Source organism: Muscardinus avellanarius, assembly GCF_963383645.1.
Source record: "Muscardinus avellanarius genome assembly, chromosome: 3".
In the NCBI taxonomy this organism is placed as follows: Eukaryota; Metazoa; Chordata; class Mammalia; order Rodentia; family Gliridae; genus Muscardinus; species Muscardinus avellanarius.
In genome coordinates, this window is record NC_137788.1 from 27,434,681 (window position 1) to 27,453,795 (window position 19,115).

A 19,115-nucleotide genomic window follows, 5' to 3' on the forward strand; every position below is an offset into this window, starting at 1 on the left:
GCCCAGGCATCTTGACCTGGTGAGTCATAGAAGGGTCAGCTTTGAACATCGGCCTTTTCAGCATCTAGACATGATACCTGGTGGGCTGCTGGATGAATAGATCAGGAAGTTCAGGGGTAAGGTGGGACTACAGGGCTAGATCTGGGAGTCACCAGCAGAAATGACATTTGAAGTTACAAGCATGGACTGGAGGGCCAAGGAGAGTTGACAGAGAGCCAGGGAAGGGGATGCAGAAGCCTGGGAGAAGTGACATGGGGTAGGCAAAAGGGGGAAGAAGGAGTAGAGGGGGGACAGCAAGGAGAATTAGGGAGTAGTTTTGATAAGTGATGGCAGATCTGAGCCCATAATGCTAAAGCATTTGAAATGTTTCCAGGTTCTTGTCTCTGTGTTGATAGGAACAGGCAAATCTGGAGTATTTGGGGATTTTGATGGTAGGGTTTGAGAAGACAGAACCCAGTTAAGGTGGATGGGACTAGGGTTGTGATTTGCAAATAACCTGTGTCCAGTCAACTAAGATTTACCCACATATTTATTTGTTCAAGGATACAGGGCCTAAGTGCCTACCAAGTTCTGATTCTAGTGCTTAGCACTGAAAAAGATCTTCCAGTTCAGCGGAAGAGACAGATAGATTATTACGGGGAATCCACAGTGAGGCAGGAGGGAGGATGGGGAACTATGCCTTGAGGGCCAGGAGGGCTTCACATGGGGTATGGTCCTGGGCACGAAGAGTGACGGGAGACATGTGGACACATGTGCCCGTATGTATGCTTTACTCCTGACACACAAACACATGTGCAGATAACTCTTCTCAGTCTAGAGATCTCAGGGCAATCCATGCCCCACACCCCCCGCAACTAGAACATGAGGTTGGGTGGAGAGCTGGTCAGACACAGTGACAGAAACAGCTGGTGAAGCCCCACACTTTGCACTTGATTCTCCCAGCATGCAAACACAGCCCCTCCCGAGGAGGAGTAAGCATTTGACCGAGATTCTAAGGAGGAGCAAACAACTGAAATGAAGCCCCTGGACTTCCCAGCTGTGCTGATTACTTGGGGCTTTTTTGGCCATGGTGAGAAAATGAAGACATTGTCGCCGAGATAGAGAGGGCTCATGTTGGAGTTTGAGTCCAGAGTTGGTATGCCAGGTACTCGCACTGGAGTGGACCGTGTGGAATAGCAGGCATGACACTAGCCCTGCCCTGGAGCAGGAAAGGCAGAGAGTGAGCGCCCGTCCACCAGCCCAAAGGCTGTGGCCAAAGCTGCGGGATGCCCCTGAGTTTTCCATTCCTCAGGTGTAATATGTGGAGAGCATCTCCTGCACAGGTGGCATTCAGTCCTGGGGACAAGGCGCACCTGGGTTGGCATATGTGATGCTCTGATGCAGCAGGTGTGCACCACAGGTGCACTTTGCTCAGTTGCTCTGATTCCCAGGTGGCCTCCTGGGTTAAGAGACTGCAGTCCTGAGGTTTCCGCAAAGTTACCTTCTCTGGACTCCTGAGTTTCCCTTTCCCCTGGTATGTGGCAGACTGGGCGATTTGAAATTTCATAAAGCTTAGAATTTCCCCAGCTGGGTTTCTGTCTGCCTAGGAACAATCTGAGGCAGCAGCCTAGGGGTTTGTTAACCTGACACATCCTTATGAGCAGAGCCCAAGGGGAAGGGTCTGGGCTCAGTGCAATTCAGTTCATGTCTACAAATACGTTTGGAGTGTTTTGTGCATCAGGCATAGAGCCAGAAACTGGGGATCTGCAGCAAACGAGAGACTGTCTTTCAAAGAGTTCAGAGTCTGTCGAGGAGGCAGACGATGAAAATCAAGTACCATACGGCAGGGTGAAGTCTGGAGCTGGGAGGTGTGCCTGTGACCTAAATACCTGACAAGAAGAATTTAGAGGAGGAAAGATTTATTTGGGCCCATGGTCTCAGAGATTTTAGTTCATGGTCGGCCGGCTTCATCAATTTGAGCTTGAGGTGAAATAACATTATGGTGGAAGGGCATGGAGGAAGAGAGAGAGAGAGAGAGACAGACATGAACCATCCAGGGTGAAGATATAGTCCCTAAGGGCACACACCCAGTGGCCTACTTCTTCCAATCATGTCCCACCTGCCTACTGTGTCCACCACCTCATAGCAGCCCATTCAGCTACTGATGGATTAATCCGCTGAGGCGGCCAGAGGCTCCTGATCCAATCACTTCCCAAAGCCTGACCCCTGAACCTTGCTGCACTGGGGACCAAGCCTTCAACACAAGAGACTTTGGGGGACGTTCTGGATCCAAGCCACAGCAGGAGGCACAAGATGCTGTGGGAGTCCCACAGGAGGACAGCAGCCTATAAGCAGGGCTGGGGAGAGGGGGTCAAGAAAGGTTCATGAGAGAAAGTGAGTCCAGGAGGATGAAGAGCTTACCAAGAAGGATAGCTGGACTTTCCACCCTTTAATTTCCTCCCTTGGGGGGAAGATCTCCAGAGAGAAGAAGTCATATAAATGTACATAGCTCCAGAGGAAAACAGAGCCGGGCAGACAAAGGTCTGTGTAGGTGGAACTCAGTTAGGAGGCTCGGCGTGAAGCTGAGCAAGGTAAGGTAGGGCTGCAAGGTCCTGCTCACTGTTTACTCGTCAGGGCTCTAGGCTACGGGTCAGGTGAAGCCTGTGTGAAGCCATCTGGCCATCCATCCTTGACGTCTCCTTGATTCTCTGCCTGAGCACCTTTCATCCTGAGATAAAAGCTCACGCTTCCCACCCAGGCCCACCTGCCTAACCCCTGGGTGGGCTCTGGCTGTCTGCTCCATCGCACACTGAACCTGCTACACCAAGGTCTGTCTGGGCCCAGGCTGTCTGTCTCTAACACTGGACCACAGACTTCTGAGTCCAGGTATCAAGTAAGCATTTGTTACATGGTTGATGAACTGCTCTGGCCTCTAGGCAAAGAAAAACACAGAAACTGAGAGGGAAACTTACACTTTTATGATGGAAGATGAAAACACAGGGTTTGTTCCTCTAGGAATCTTGGGGGACTTCATGGAGGCCCGGGAGGGTCCCACCATATGCTCTGAGAAGCTCCAGGCCATTTGAGCCCTGGCCAGGGCAGGCCAAGTCAAGGCCAAATTAAAACACTTAGGTATGTGTGGTGGCACTAGGAATGACTTTTCTTTAAAACTTTCGTTTTTGGTACTAATAGTGTTTTTCTGCATGTAATATATATTTATTGCTCAAAATTAGAAAAAAAAAGCAAAAGATGAGAGTGAGAGGAAACTAGCATTATCATCTTGGGGTAGATCTTTTCAGACCGTTTTCTATGCAAATCCTTGTTTATTCCTGATAAACGGAAGCATTCCGTCGGCAGGCTTAGTCACTTATTGATTTATTGCCACCACATCTGTAGGTCCATAAATACCGCTTCCCAATATCTCTTTCTGAAGCTGCCTCGCATCTCATTCTAAGGCTGTACCATTCATCTAAGTCACATTTTCTCACTGAAAGACATTTGAATAGTTCCTAATTTTTCAATATAATAAATGTCTTAGGGGACATCTCTGTTGCTACACTTTGATGTACCATTTTATTATATTCATCAGGTACATTCCGGTGAGCAGAACTGCAGAGTCCAAAGGCAGGTATATTTTTTGGCTTTATTATTACTGTTATTTGGTACTGAAGATTAAGCCCAGGGGTACTCTAGCCCCGAGCTACACTCCCGTAGACCTTTTTATTTTTTTTTATTTTAAAACAGGGTCTTGTTAAGTTGCTGAAGGTCTTGCTAAGTTGTCAAAGGCTGGCCTCAAACCTGTGACCCTCCTGTCTCAGCCTTCCGGTACTGGGATTGCAGGCATGTGCCACCACGCCTGGCTAGGCAGGTGTATTTTGAGGGCCTTTGCTTGACATCACCAAATGACCCTCTAGAAAGTCCTTTCCGCTTCACACCGGGTCAGTAGTTAAAAGCCCATGCTCCCCCTATGATATGATTTTCTCTGATAATTTGGAAAAGGAAATAGGATTTCGTTACTGGCTGAAATTGCTTTCCTTTCATTACTGATGGGGTGGATGCTTTTCAATTTGTATTTCCTCAATTACGAAGGGTTAGTTTATAGCCTTGCTCATTTTGCAGGCTGGTGGGCTCATATCTCTTAGAGATTTTTAAGAGCTCTTTGGGCATCCGGTTGGTAATCCTTAGTAAAAAAAAAATATATATATATATATATATAGACAAAAAAATTATATATATATATGTCTATTTACTACTTGACTTTGCATTTCATGGAGCTTTTTAAAAAGACATAAATCCTTTTAGTTTATTTAATTAAATCTAACAGCCTTTGTCTTTATGAATTTTGTTTTGAGTGTTACACTTGAAGGTGTATTCCAAGCTGAGGTTAGAAAGCCATGATTTCTAGTGCTGGAATTTATGTGGCTACATATATGAGGTATGGATTGGGTTAAAAATTATTTTTCCCCAAATGACTAAACCCACTGTTTTAAGACCATTTATTAAATAACCCACCCTTTCTTCAGTGGATCTGCAATGAGATTTTAATCATAAAGTCTACGTGGACATAGACATGTGTTTGTGTGAATACACCCCGCCACCCCTATATCTGGACCTTGATGTCGCCCGCTGATCTGATGTCCACTCCCGTATTCACACCACACTGTTAACACCACTTGCTCCATAAGAACATTTTAATATCTGGGAGGTCACTCTTCCATTTCATTTTTCCCCTGGACTCTCCTGCATGCTAATTCTTCTAAACCAGAGGCTCTTAATTAAAGGCATGCATCAGAATTATTGACAAAGTGTTCTCCAAATGTATGTGTCTGTTTATAACCCTGGTGTAGAAAATCAGAACCTTTAGTGCGGGGCCTCAGCCTTTACTTAGGCCCTTGCCCAGCGGCAGGCGAGTGAGAACCATGACTCTACATACACTCTGGGATCTGCTTCCGCATCTGCTCCATTCCTGCTGCCCCCAGCCCCAGCGCCTGCCACACGGGTGGCCTTTCATGAGTATTTGTTGGATGAAAAGTGCTTATTAATTCATTTATAAGTGCTTATTTATAACCAGCGCTCTTACTTTGAAGCTGGACTCCCAGAGACCATGATGTGAGGGGAGCTGAGGCAGCCGTGTGGGCTGGTGAGGATGATCTCACCGGGAAGAGCTGGGTTATGCAAGAAGGGAGCGGCTGTGTTCAGAATCTAAGGAGGGGGAGGTGGCCTTCAGGATGCAGTAGAGGGACGAAGGTTTCAGAGACACTGCATGGATATCAGGAGGGAGGACATGCATCAAAAGTCAGTTACAGAACTTCCGGGAAGATGGCGACCGAGAAAAGCGGGGCTTAAGAGCCCCGCTAACAACCAATCTCCATTACCACAAAATCAGCGCCTTTCATAGCCAGAAAACACCATCACCAGAGAAACAAAAAAATCACCAGGCTCCAGAGAGAAAGCGGACTGAGAACAGAGCCACAGACGCAGCAGCAGCGCTTTACTGCCGGCGGCAGTGGGGAGTTCACCGGATGGCTACAGCAAGCCGAGGTGAGCTGCTGTGGAACAGCCAGGCGGGATTTCTCAGCGCAGAGAGCATCTAAAGCTCCCAGTGGCTGAGCTCAGCACATGCTGCAGGGATTCAGAGTGGAAATCAAAACCAAGAAGAAAAACACCAGCCCCATGCCCGAGGGTGTAGCAGCGGCGCCATATTGCCACCGGCGGCAGCAGCAGCGAATTCAGCGAAGCCAGTACAGCTACATCTGCGTACTCAAGAACAGTGAGTCAAATTGCGGGCCACAGAGGAGAAATCCCAGTACTGTACTCCCTGGGACTTGACCCAGTGGAGGAGGGGCGGTGGCAGAGATATCACACCATAGGAGAACTTGCAACCTGGCACCCCCCACAGTCTAAAGCAGCCTCTATCGACTCTCTGGGTCGGAGACTCTGTGATACAACCCAGTAAAGGAGTAGTAGGGTCTGAGATACTACTGACTCGAGATCCAGAACACCTTAAGTGAAGTCATAGTGACCCAAGGGAAGAACCCAGAGAAGGCACAAACTTCCGAAATCATGGGAAAGAGAAATAATACTGGAGCAATGAATGCCCACAACCCCACAACATCAGAACCCGATAAAACAGAAAATCAGAGATTTCTAGAAGATCAAATCAGGAAAATAACTGTAGAAATAATAGAGGTGCTTCGAAAAGAACTCAGAGAGAGCCAAAAAGAGATAAAGGATGCAATTAATGAAGTAAAGGCCTCAATTCAAAGCATGAACAACCGATTAGACCACATGGAGAACAGAATCTCGCTCTTAGAAGATGATCATTCCAAAAATGAATGCATAGTTTCTAATCTAGGAAAAAATATCCAACATCAGGAATCTGACATTGAAGAAATATGGGCCCATTTTAAGAGAGCTAACCTAAGAATAATTGGAATAGAGGAGGGAAAAGAAAGTGAAACCAAAGGGATCAACAATCTCTTCAAGGAAGTAATAGCAGAAAATTTTCCAAACATAGAGCAAGAGGTCGATACACAGGTCCAGGAAACTTATAGAACTCCCTTTAGACAGGATCGGAGAAGAGGATCCCCACGCCACATAATTGTCAAAATGACCAATGTGGAAGCCCAGCAGAGAATCTTAAAGGCAACAAAAACAAAGGGCCAAGTGACATTCAGAGGCAAACCAATTAGAATCACTCCAGACTTCCCAAACCAAGTCATAAGAGCCAGAAGGGCTTGGAGTAACATATTCCAAACTCTGAAAGAAAACAACTTCCAGCCAAAAATTTCCTACCCAGCAAAACTTTCTATCAAATTAGATGGAAAAATAAGAAGCTTCCATGACAAACAGAAACTGAAGGAATGTATGTCTTCAAAACCAGCACTAGAGAAAATACTCAAAGAGATTAACTACAAAGAAGAAATAGGTAACACACACCAGAACTAGAGAAACAAGATTTTCCATCCAACAGACAACTAAGATTGGTTATCTGTGGAGATTCATTATTTATGTTAGTCTTTTACCTATCTCTAAAGGGTATTGTTTGCCTTTATTGTTGTTAATTTTTAGGATTTCTAGTTGGAATATTAATATACCTTCAGATATAGCATTTGTGAAATATTTTATCCCATTCTATTAGTAACTGTTAACTCTGTTTACATTGTCTTTGGATATACAATATTTTTTAGGGAGTTTGTATACTCTTCTGTTGCCTGTGCCATTGAAATCATATCCAAGAAATCACTGCCAATTTCAATGTTGTGAGGTTTTATGACCCAGATTTTCTCCTAAAAGTTTATAGTCTTAAGATTTATATTTAGGTTTTTTTTATCTATTTTGAGTTAATATTTGTATATGGGATTAGGTAAGGGTCCAATTTTATTCTTTTCCATGTAATTATTATTTTTCAACAATATTTAGTTAAAAGATTATTTTTTCCACCACCAAATGTTTGTGGAAACCTTGTCAAAAATAACTTGACAATATAGGGAAGAATTTTGCTCTAGGCTTTTATTTAACTCCAATGGTTTATATATCTGCCTTTAGAATAGTACTATACTGTTTCAATTATTGTAGCTTTATATGGTTTGAAATCAGAAAATATATATCTTCTAGCTTTGTTCTTTTTCAAGATCGTTTTGGGTATCTAGAGTCCATATTCCATATTAGGATAGATTTTTTTTTCTGAAAAATAAATATATAAATATATGATAGTTTCACCTAAAAAAATAGAAAAAAAATTCTCTGGTAAGAAAGAAAGTAAAAAGAAATATTGAAATGTTATCTTTAAGTCATCAAAAGCTTGGTATCAGACAAATGAAACTGTTCTGTGAGATTATCATTGTTAATTTTTGATAAATTGCTATAATACTAGATGTCAACCACTAAGCCAAGCATGGGAGGGAGGGATGGGGAGAGAATGGGGTGGGGATCAGGTGGGGGCTGACTGGGCGATGTGTGCATGTATGTCTACAAAAGTTTGTATCCCACCATGATGTATGAATACAGTGCACCAATAAAAAAAAAGTCAGTTACACTGGGTGTGGTGATACACGCCTGTAATCCTAGTACTTGGAAAGTTGAGACAGGAGGGTTGTGGGTTCGAGGCCAGCCTCCGAAACCTTGTGAGACCTTCAGCAATATGGCAAGATCATGTTTTAAGATAAAAAACTAAAAACAAGGGCCAGCGTGTAGCTCAGAGGTAGAATGCCCGACTTCAATCCCCATCGACACACACACACACACACACACACACACACACACACATGAGGGGTGATCATTTGTGTAATGAGTTGCCAGTTATCAATTCACCTAAACACCAATGAGGTGTCTGGGTAAAGGTTGTGCCAGCATCTTGTGGGAGGAGCTTAGGGAAGACTCCTGTACCAAGGGGGATTCAATGACTGGTTACAAAACAATCTCTTTGAGCTTGAAGACTTTCAGTTTTTAGCAATATTTAATGAGCTCTGTGATTCGAAGATATAAGAAGGTTCTGGAAATTTTCTTGCTGGCGAGAAACCCTGAGAAGAAGCTCACACTCTCTAGGCAAATCCCCACTGAGGCTGCTGTGACCTGGGAACTGAGGGTTGCTTCCCGGGGTCTGCCGTGGGCCTCCGCACTCACCCTTGCCATGCGACGTCTCGATAACCCAGGTGCAGTTCAAGTTGTTGGGGTAGAAGTCAGGGAACCCCGGTGACAAGATGGTCCCGCTGGAGCCTTGAATGAAGCCGCCACAGAGAGCTGCAGGAGTGAAGAGGGCATGAGAGACCAGACTGGCGCACGAGCGCCCCCCACTATCCTCTTGGAGCCTCGCGTCCCACCTCCTCTCAAAACCCCAACCTTCCCTGATGGGGTGAGGGGTCAGTGGCCCTTCAGGCCTCCGGAGGGTTTCCAGGGGAGGAAAGAAATCTCTTTAGCGCCCCTTCTGGCACGCTTCACCTTCGCAGCTGGGCAGGGCGCGGCTCCACTGGAAGTTGGGCTCGCACTCCAGGGGCTCCCCGTCGCTTAAGGTGTAGCCCGAGTCACAGCTGAATGTCACCAGGGCACCCACGTAGAAGTCATTCCCGTGGCGCTGCCCATTGACGGGGATCCCCGGATCCAGGCAGTGGTCTGACTGCAGTGTTATGGCTGGAAGAGAGAGGCCACAGCTGCGACAGACAGCGCAGGGGCCCCAAGGAGGGGGCCCCAGCCGACTCGCAGAGAGGGAGGAGAGAGCTGGATGTACACAGGGCTGAAGCTGCCAGTTACCGACTCCTGAAATGTGGCCCCTGGTATTTGCAAAGAGGGTGTTTGAAACTTCCTTTTCTTTTTCTTTATTTCACTTAAATATATTTTGTTTTCTTTTGTGGCACCACTGATTGAGCTCAGCTGGGGCAGGGGGGTTGTGGGTGTGTGTTCTACCACCTCACACTCATGCAGGCCTCAAACATGAGATCCTACTGTCTCAGTCTCTGAAGTCCTGGGATTAGAAGGTGCCACTGCACCTGGCTATTTTATTTGTTTGCTTATCTATTTATTTTTGTGGTGCTGGAGATTAAAGTTAGTATCTTGTACATACTAAGCAAATGCTCTACCACTGGTCTACACGCCCAGCCTTCTTTAAAAATATCAACATGCCGGGAGTGGTGGCGCATGCTTTTAATCCCAGCATTTGGAAGGCTGAGACAGGAGGATCGTGGTTCGCGGACAGCCTCAGCCCCAGGGGCATTCTACCTCTGAGCTACATCCCCGGCCCCATTCTTTATTTTGAACCAGGGTCTCATTGAGTTGTGGAGAGCCTCACTAAGTAGCTGAGGCTGGTTGAAAACCTGCGATCCTCCTGTCTTAGCCTCCCAAGTACTGGGATTACAGCATATGCCACCACCCCCGGCTTCAACACTATTGTTCTATTTCAGTCTGCAAAGAACCGAAGAGGCACTGGTCCTTTAAGTCAAGGAGATGAACACAGAAGATGGTGAGAGAGGGTGAGAATGAGCAGGAGACGCCATCTCACTTCAGTTTCATGGCCAGTGAAATACTGCACCCTTAGAGTGCCCAACACGGGGGCACCCACTTGCCACCTGCACTGCACACACAGGGGCCATAGGGTGTACATACAGTACCCAGGGAGGAGGCCATGAGCACTGCTCAGCTCCTGTGACCTCTGAGGCAAGGGCTCAGTCTCACTGACAACACCATGGGTGACTCTAGCCCATGGGGGGCCTGTGTGGAGCACAGCCCTGCTCCATCCACCCACCAGCCACCTTGCCACCCCCTCCCCACACCTGCCCCTTGAGACTCACTCTCATAGCGAAGCTGGAAGCCAATGTCTGAGTGACTCTTGTCAGTGGAAAAGAGGAGGTAGAGGTAGTTGCTGGTGCTGATGAGGAACTGGGGGACCTGGGTCCCATGGTAAACCCCAATCAAGGGTGCCGAGTATGTCCGTCCGTCTCGCACTTCCAGGGTGTCATAATTGACCTCCGTTTTAAATCTGCCCAGTGACACACATGATGGCTTCTTAAGAATCTCAAAGCTTAGTTAATTTATAAATGACAAAAGCCCAACCCAAGGCGTTGGGACAGCCAGATTTTGGCAGGTTGTGGGGGGGTTCTGTTTTTTTGGGATTGAACCAGGGACATTCTACCTCTGAGCTATACCTCCAGCCCTATTTTTTATTCTTTATTTTGAAACAGGGTCTCACTGAGTTGCAGAGGGCCTCACTAAGTAGCTGAGGCTGGCCAAAACCCTGTGATCCTCCTGTCTCAGCCTCCCAAGTTCTGGGATTATAAGCATGTGCCACGATGCCCTGCTTGCTGGAGTTTTTTTTTTTTTTTAACATCATTTGCATGCATTCTTAGTGATGTGGAGGGACCTTCTTTACTATGTTTAACTCCTCTTCCTCCTTGGTTGGACACAGCTCTGTCAATCTCCTTTCTTAAGACCTAAAGGCACAATGCCCAGCAATGTTCTAGGCCAGAGGTCAATAAACTAAAGCCCCAGGGCCAAACCTGGTCTATGGCTGGGGAGCTAAGAATGGTTCATACATTTGTAAACAAAAAAGAAATAGAGAACATACAACAGAGGCTTGCAAAGTGGGCAAGGAGTCTCCAAAACCTTTAGAATACTTTCTATCTGGCCCTTCACAGATAAGTTTGCAGACTGCTATTCCAAACCACGGAAGCGTTGTCCAGAAGACTCTTGGGTTCATATCTGGGGCACTCCTTTCCTGCTCAGGAGCAGGAGTAAGGTTGGAGTAGCAGTGGATTATATGAGGAGGAGTTGGGACAGAAGTCAGGGAGCTGCCTTCCCATACTGGAAATTTGGGGCTATCAGCACTTAGATGCTCTTCCTGGCTTCAGCATCTCTTGGCTTCTATCAGTCTTCCTCCTTGGGAAGGAGGGACGAGCTCTGACATCCCAAGGGATATCCCAGCCTCTTCTCTCCTCTCCAGCCAGTCCCCCAATAGAATGAACCAAGCCCAAGAATGGGGCCAGTGAATCTGCCCCACCCAGGGCAATCATCTCCCATGTTCTCCAACAGTGCCAGTTATAGTGCTATCCCTCCACTCACTCCATATCCCCTCCCCCAGTGTAAGAATCACCCCTCCCCCTGAGGTGTGGTTACATGCACCTGTCAAAGGTGATTTTGATGGGGTAGCCTGGCTGGGCTTCGATGATCCAGGCACAGCTCAGGGCATCCTTGTAGAAGCCGGGCCAGCCTGGAGAGAGGATGGTGCCGCTGGGCGCAGTCAGATGTCCACCGCAGGGAGCTGGGGGGGGGACAGGGAGACAATCAGCTTTCTTGGGGGACAAATGACCAAACAAGCAAAACACTTCTCCATAAAGTGTGCCAGCCAATGAGAATTGATTTTGCTTTTATGGAAAATCACATAAACTATAAACTGTGAGTCTGGTCTACGGGGACTTTTACAAATGTGTCCAGTTACATCATTTGGAGGTTTATTAAAGGCCAGAAGGGAGAAATGAAAAGGATCTTTTAAACAAAGTCTTTGTGTTGTTCTAGAAAGGCTAAGCGCAGCTTACATCTGGGTCATGCTAGCTTTTTCTTTGTCTCTCATTCAGCTGTGAGGCCTGACAGGGAGACACCAGCCCAGCCCGCCTCACTGGGAATTATGTGTCAGAACCCACTCTGTCTGGAGAGCGGGTGGTACCTGGAAGCCCGGAGCTGCTTCTCTCTCATGACTAGGCATCCCAGCATTCAGCATAGTGCTTGGCACAGCCATGCCCTGTGACCACTGGTTGGGTGGATAAATAAATAAATGAAAGGATGGATGTAGCCCATGACACTCCACAGACCCCGACTGGCCCTGGCGCACCTCCTGGCTGTCTGGTCTTGCCCAACCTGCCATGGCATTCCCGTGGTCTCCCCTGCCTGGCCCCAGGGTGGTCATCAGAGCTATTCCCACACTCCTTCTAGAGAGCGCCTCATGGACTTCACATTCCACCCCTTCTGGAGTTATGTAAGGCCACGTAACTGTTCTGACCAATAAAATGAGAGCAGAAGCACCTATGGAAACAGGAGGAGCATGGTTTGCAGAGCTTCCTCTTTCTTGATGTGGAAGCAGGTGTCAAGATGAAAGTCCCATCCCATCCTGGCCCTTAAATGACTCTGAGGAACGGATCCCCAACGACCTGTATTGAGTGCATGGCTCAAGATGTCCGTGATCCTGCTTTTAAGCCATCCAGATTTGGGAGTTGTTTGTTCATTGTCTAGCTGCCCTACTAATGATGAGGATGAAGATCCTACCCACCACGAGGGCTGCACCACTGACAGCCTCACAGCCTTGGGAGAAGACTCGCTCTACACCAGGCATTTAGATGCACACATAACCATGCTCACACCGCACATAAGAAACACCTGTGAGGTGGGCACTCCGGTTATCTCCCAAGATAGCTGTGGTGTGTGGAGGTAAGTAACTAGCACTGTGCACAAACTCAACTCCCAGACAGCATGGAGCCAGGGGTTGTAGGATAAGCAGCCTCCTGGTTTTAAAGGAGCCTCTCCTTTCTTTGGACCCTGTTATGAAGGAGCCAGCAGAGGCCAAAATATTCCTGAGCAGGGCTGAGAAGGGGATAAAAAGCCGCAGAGTGCCGAGTGCTGCTCTCTTTGCAAATTTTGTAGCTATGATCATACTTTGGATTTAAAATGTCCCCTGGGCCTTGAGCTCTGAAGGCAGGGCATGGCTAGAGGTGGGCCCCTGAGGTGCGGCCTCGGGGACTATATATATCCCCCCCAACCCCACCAGATGTCCTGTGGAAGTGCAGCTGTGGTAGAAGCCATCCCAGAAAATGGACTAGAACCTCGGAACCTCTCCAGAGCTGTAAGCAAATAAAACCCCTTTGTCTCCAGGTACGGTGTCTCAGTGTTTACATCACGGCAGCGCGATTGCTGCCTGAAAACACGCAGATTTCTTTAGGAACTCAGTTGCAAGGCATGTAGCCAAATGTACCCCATTCTTGTCTCAATTCTGTAACCTTCTGAAACTATCTAAAGCAGTAGCCAAACATCATTTTGGGGTATAGGGTGATAGAAACACACATATACACAACTGTTAGGAAGTTTAACAAAGATGACAGCAATGATAATGATGATGCTGGTATGAGTAGTGACCTCACGCAGATGACCTACTCCTTTGGGCTATGCATGGATTATTTCCTCCAAATGCACACATTTATGAAGTCATTATTCCACTTACAGAGAAGACAACTAAGGCCAACTAGTTAAGACGTACATCAAGGATATCCTGAGCTAATGAAGTTAGAGCTGACATGAAACCTCAAGACCTCTGTCTCCACCTCCCTGCAATACACAACATACCACAGTCACGGAGGACAGTAATGAACTCAGTGTCCCGAGAGCTCACTCACTGTGGATCATCCTTGTGACAGATGCAATGCCAAGAATCACTTCTATTATGGTCTTCATCACAGAGAAGACGGCTATTGTCCCATTTTTTTTTTTTTTGTGAATGGAGGCTTAGAGAAACTCAGTAGTTACCTAGCCCCTATTCCAACACTGAGAGGATAAATTACATATGTGTATTGTCATTCTGGGGGTAACTCCAGTTTTCAAAGCCCATCCATCATCTCATTGAACTAATGTCTTCCTCTCCTCTTTCAATGGCTGTGTTATACCTTGGAGCTAGGGTAGGGGCGTGTCTGTTGCTTTGCCCCAGGGTTCTCAGGCAGGTACTGACTCTCTGTAAAGAGTAGGGACTCTTTCTTGGCTCTACGTCAGCACAGGCCTGGCCTCTCTGGTTGCTGTGTCTTCCTCATTTGACCTCCAGAAAGCTGCGGACCACACGGCCACTACCGCCCGCCCCAATTTCCTCCATTCACCGTGCACACACCAACAAAACCCTATCCAAGGTCTTCAGAGATCTCCTCTGATGGACAAAATCAGTTTTCTTCCTCTATGCCGTGGTTTCATTACTTAGTCTCTTCTTGCATCGTATGACAGCCAAGTGCTCTCTCTATTCATTTAGTCCTTCATGTCCTATTGTTTGTCTTCCTGTTCCAGAGTGTAGTTTATCTGGCCGGGGTCTGAAGGGGAGGATTCTTGAATATGATTTTTTTTTAATATTTGAAAAGATTCTCAACTTCACTTTTAATAAAAAAATCCTAAAACTATAATGATATTATGCACATATGTGAAATTATCAATGCCAACCTCAGTATCCTGTATGGGGAAGGAGAGGAGTGGGGAGAGAGCTGGGGGAAGGTCACCAAGCGCGGTGTGCCTGTATGTCCCTAACACTCTGAACTACATTGTGAAATGAAACTCCCATGTACCAACAGAAGCATATCTTTAAAAACTATGAGGATATATTATTTCTCATCCATCAGGTAGGCAAAACCCAAAGTTTAATGACACATGAGGATGCAAGAAAACAGGAATTCTGGTACCTTCCTGGAAGAAATGCAAAATGCCACAACTCCTGTGGAGAGGAATTTGGTAATAGAAAGCAAAATTCATATGCATTTACTCTCTGACACAGCAATTCTATTTCTGGAACTCTATCCCAAAGATCTACTGGCATAAATGTGAAAAAAGCATACATTTTTGTACAAGGCCATACGAGGCAGTGCTATTTGTAATAGCAAAAGAATGGAAACAGCCCAAGTGTTCAGCAATAGGAACCTGACCAAAAAAACCTAGGTAATCAACTAAATGGACTATTTATGTAGCTATAAAACAAAAACGAGAACCATACTATATAATGCCAAAGAGTGGCCCCAGAAAATATTAAGAATAAAAGCAAGGTAGAGAATAATAGGAAAATATTACTTTATTTATCAAAAAAATAGTAAAATTAATATTCAAATGTTAATATTCATTCACAGTAATAAGGAAAAGGCAAACCAAAAACTAAGGATTATCCCTAGAAAGAGGAAGGGAACAGGGTAGAAAGACAGGGTTAGAAGCGATACTTTTTCAGAATACAACTTCTTTTATAGCTTTAACTTTGGAACCATGTAAATATTTAATCTAATTAGAAAGATTAAAATTGATATGCAATTTTTAAAAACTCATAATGAACACAATACACAATAGTGTACCCATTGGTAGCATAATCACATATGAAGAAACTAGTTAGAGAGATTTTGAAACACGGTAATTTAAGAGCTCCTCTCTTGCAAGATATAAGGACCAAAGGGCTAAAAACAATGGGAAAGGAGGAAGGGGAGGAAGAGGAAGAGGGATAGGAGGAGGGGGAGAGGGAAGAGGACTATTTTCAGTAATCATGTTGTCGGTAGCACTGGTATCACTGTTCTGAGACTCTTTGGGTATGTCTTAGGACATGAAATCTTCCTATGGTATTGTTCAAACCCCAAACTTTTAGTCAGAGTCAAAGGGGAAGCAGATATGATATTAAAGAAGTTAAGGTAAAAAGAAAAATTGGTTTTACATTTGAAATGAAGTGAATCTACACTGCATTCCCTTCTAAAAAGTATTTCCCAGCAGTGTTCATTGACCATCTTAATATTACTAAGTACTTCAAGCGTCCAGATTCTAAACATCAGTTTCCACTACAAACCAGCAGCACTATTTGGAGAAACAACTGATTTTCAGGGGTAGAAACACGTACAAGATAAGTTTGGGCCATGTTCAAAAGTCTCTCAGTAGTTGATGGGGAAATTTGCATATCAAAATAATAACTGCAATGGATTTAAAACATAAAATACGTTTAAATCCATTGGACTGTGATGATACTTTAAAAGGCCCAACTTGGAAAACATGTTGGGGAATTAACTCATTAATATGAAAATTGACAAGGTGAATAATTAAGTATATCTCTCCTGTTTTTCTTTTATGACTGTACCTTAGAGTAACCTAATCGTTGATGAGGACATGTCTTCTTTAACTATCCCAGCTTATAATAGATGAAGCTATAAAATGTCACTACTTTGTAGTCCCTTGGTTATGATCATCCAGAAAGGTGTTATGTCCTCCAAGGAGAGTCAACCAGACATTATATGGCTGTGATGGAGACTATAAAATGTTCTGGCCAAAAAAAAAAAATGAAGAAGAAGAAGAAGAAGAAGAAGAAGAAGAAGAAGAAGAAGAAGAAGAAGAAGAAGAAGAAGAAGAAGAAGAAGATGACGACGACGATGTCTGGTGACTTTTCTAGATCTTACTCCAATTAAAGGATGTTTCTTTAAGAAAGAAGGGATCATATTAACCTTTCGTGAACGTAATACTCTTTGGAATGAATGACCCAACTTCTTTACACAAAAAATAAAGAAAGAAAAAAGAGAAAAAACACATGTAAGGGGCAAGAGTGGATGTCTATAGATTAAAAATGACTTGAAACATCTCAGTCCACTATAACACATGACACTAAGATCCAGTTTTCAAAAGACTATTATCCAATCATGGACAGCCAATTGTTATTCTTAAGTAATAGGACTATGGTTATGTGTTATAAGAGTTTTTCTATTCAAAATACGTACTAAGATATTATGGATGCAATACTGCCTGAAGTTTATTCCAGTGTGAGCAGGGAGGTGGGGAACAGCAGGTGGTGTAAACAAAGTCATCCCTGGGCTTAGAGTTGAAGTTGAAGCTGAGTGAGGGAGGCCTGGGGATTCATTGCATTGTCTCTCTTTTTTTTTTTTTTTTTTTTAGGTACTGGAGATGGAACCCAGGGGCATTCTAGCTTTGAACAACACCCTCAGCCTTATTTTCTATTCTTTATTTTGAAACAGGGTCTCACTGAGTTGCAAAGGGCTTCACTAAGTAGTAGCTGAGGCTGTCCGCGAACTGTGATCCTCCTGTCTTGGCCTCCCAAAACTCTCCTCCTTTTTTTCGGTACAAGTTTGAAGTTTTCCATTCTAAAAATGGTAGAGCATAAAAGGGAAAGCATACATGTGTGTATGCACACGCAGAAAAGGGAGAAAAGGAAGGGATGTCCTGTGTGGAAGAAGAACAGCTCAGCAATAAAAAGGAGAGCCTGCGGTGTGATGGTGCACGTCTGTAATTCTAGTACTTGGGAAGCTGAGAGAGGAGGACTGCAGGTTCAAGGCCAGCCTTGGCAACTTACTGAAACCCTGCTTCAAAATAAAAAATAAAATAGGGCTGGAGCATAGCTTGGAGGTAGAATGCTCCTGGGTTCAATCCCCTGTATAGAGAGAGGGAAGGAGGGAAGAAGGGAAGGAGGGAGGGAGGGAGAGAAGGGAGAGAGGGAACACACACACACACACACACACACACACACACACACACACACTGTGCCTAATCCAGTGCCTGGCACATAGTAGATGCCCAATAAATCTTTTTGAAGGGGTGAAATTCTGGTCGAAAGATAAAGATTCTTGCAGCACCCATATCTCCAACTTTTAGCTTCCACAGCTGTGAAAAAGCACATGCCCCTTTGAGGCCTCTCCTCCCAGTCTGTGATATTCTATCCTGCCAGCCTTGGCCGATTGGCACATGGGCTTCTTGTGAGGGACTGGCGTCCCCTGGAGGGACGGGCCACCTTCTCCTGAGCTGAAGTTGTTCAAGGCAAAGAGGAACTGGGGATGGTGGCAGTCAAGTGATGCCAAGACTCGGCCCCAGGTTGCCCGCCTCCTTTCTCTCTACCCTGGCTGGTTGTGGGAGTGCCCACTCTGACGACCGCTTCTGCCATGGGCTGGAGGCTGCCTCCGGGGGGCGTGTTGGCTAAGTGGAGACCACAGTGACTGGCACCCTCAATCCTACAGCTGGAGGAGTGGCCTCCTGACCCTCCAGCCCATCAGCTCTTTACCACCAGCCCTCTACCATTTTGTGGTAGGACTCACCTAGTAGTTAAAAGTGATGGTTTTCTAGAATCACTAGATTTGAGCTCTGACTCCCATTCACAGAGCTGTGCATCTTGAGTAAGTTATGCAACCACTGCGTGCTTCCGTGTCCTCCGCTGAGAGGTGAGGATGACAAGAACCAGCAGGACGATGTGGTCAAGCTCTTGGCCTGGTGCGCGGCACACCATAAGTGCTCAGTTCCTGCGAGCTGGGTGATCTGGGGCAAGTCAACGCACATCACTGACTTTTAGATTTCTCAGGAGAGTGACGAGAGTGAGTGAGATGATGGCAGCACCACACGCTTACAGTTCTTCCTCGGATGCTAACATGAGCTACAGCCGCCACTTAGATTCCTTGGGGAGTGAACAGAATTGACTTTTCTTTATTATAAGACTTTATCCCTCCAATTATAAGAGTTAGGCATTTGGTATACATCCAGGGAAAAAAAATGCATGGATGTGTTTATACCAAACTTGTAAGCCATTTTTCTTTGGGGCATGGGACTGGGAAATGAGTATTTTCATTGAAATGTTACCGCACCCATAGGCGTTGCTGGGAACCTTGAGGACCCTGAGTTTTCCTTTTAAAGTGAAAATACGCTCAGTGTAGATCACTTCTCTTTTTTTCCGTGTACTCTTGTGAGCAGGATGCTTTCCTCCACTCAGGTTGAGCCTTTGTGTTCTAATAGGGAGTTTAATTACCTTTGCTGTCATAACCAACTCGTGTGTCTCACTGCTGTCGTTTTGTTTTACCCTGTCAACTCCTGAGGCTTCCAGGTGGTGTCCTGTCTTCTTTGTCTTTTGTGGTAGGCATTGTTCCTTTTGTTTTCCTTTTCTACTGGGATGTGGAGAGTAG

General features: G+C 45.5%; 1 protein-coding gene across 1 annotated transcript in view; it reads right to left on the reverse strand.

The window, feature by feature from the left end:
• Positions 1-19,115, reverse strand: part of CSMD2 (CUB and Sushi multiple domains 2) — a gene marked incomplete at both ends in the record, with an annotated part of 613,548 nt that overhangs the window by 202,474 nt on the left and 391,959 nt on the right. The window contains 4 exon segments of the mRNA XM_080690534.1: positions 8,605-8,721; positions 8,920-9,108; positions 10,263-10,450; positions 11,590-11,728. Of these exon segments, the coding sequence (XP_080546660.1) occupies positions 8,605-8,721; positions 8,920-9,108; positions 10,263-10,450; positions 11,590-11,728 (633 nt within the window).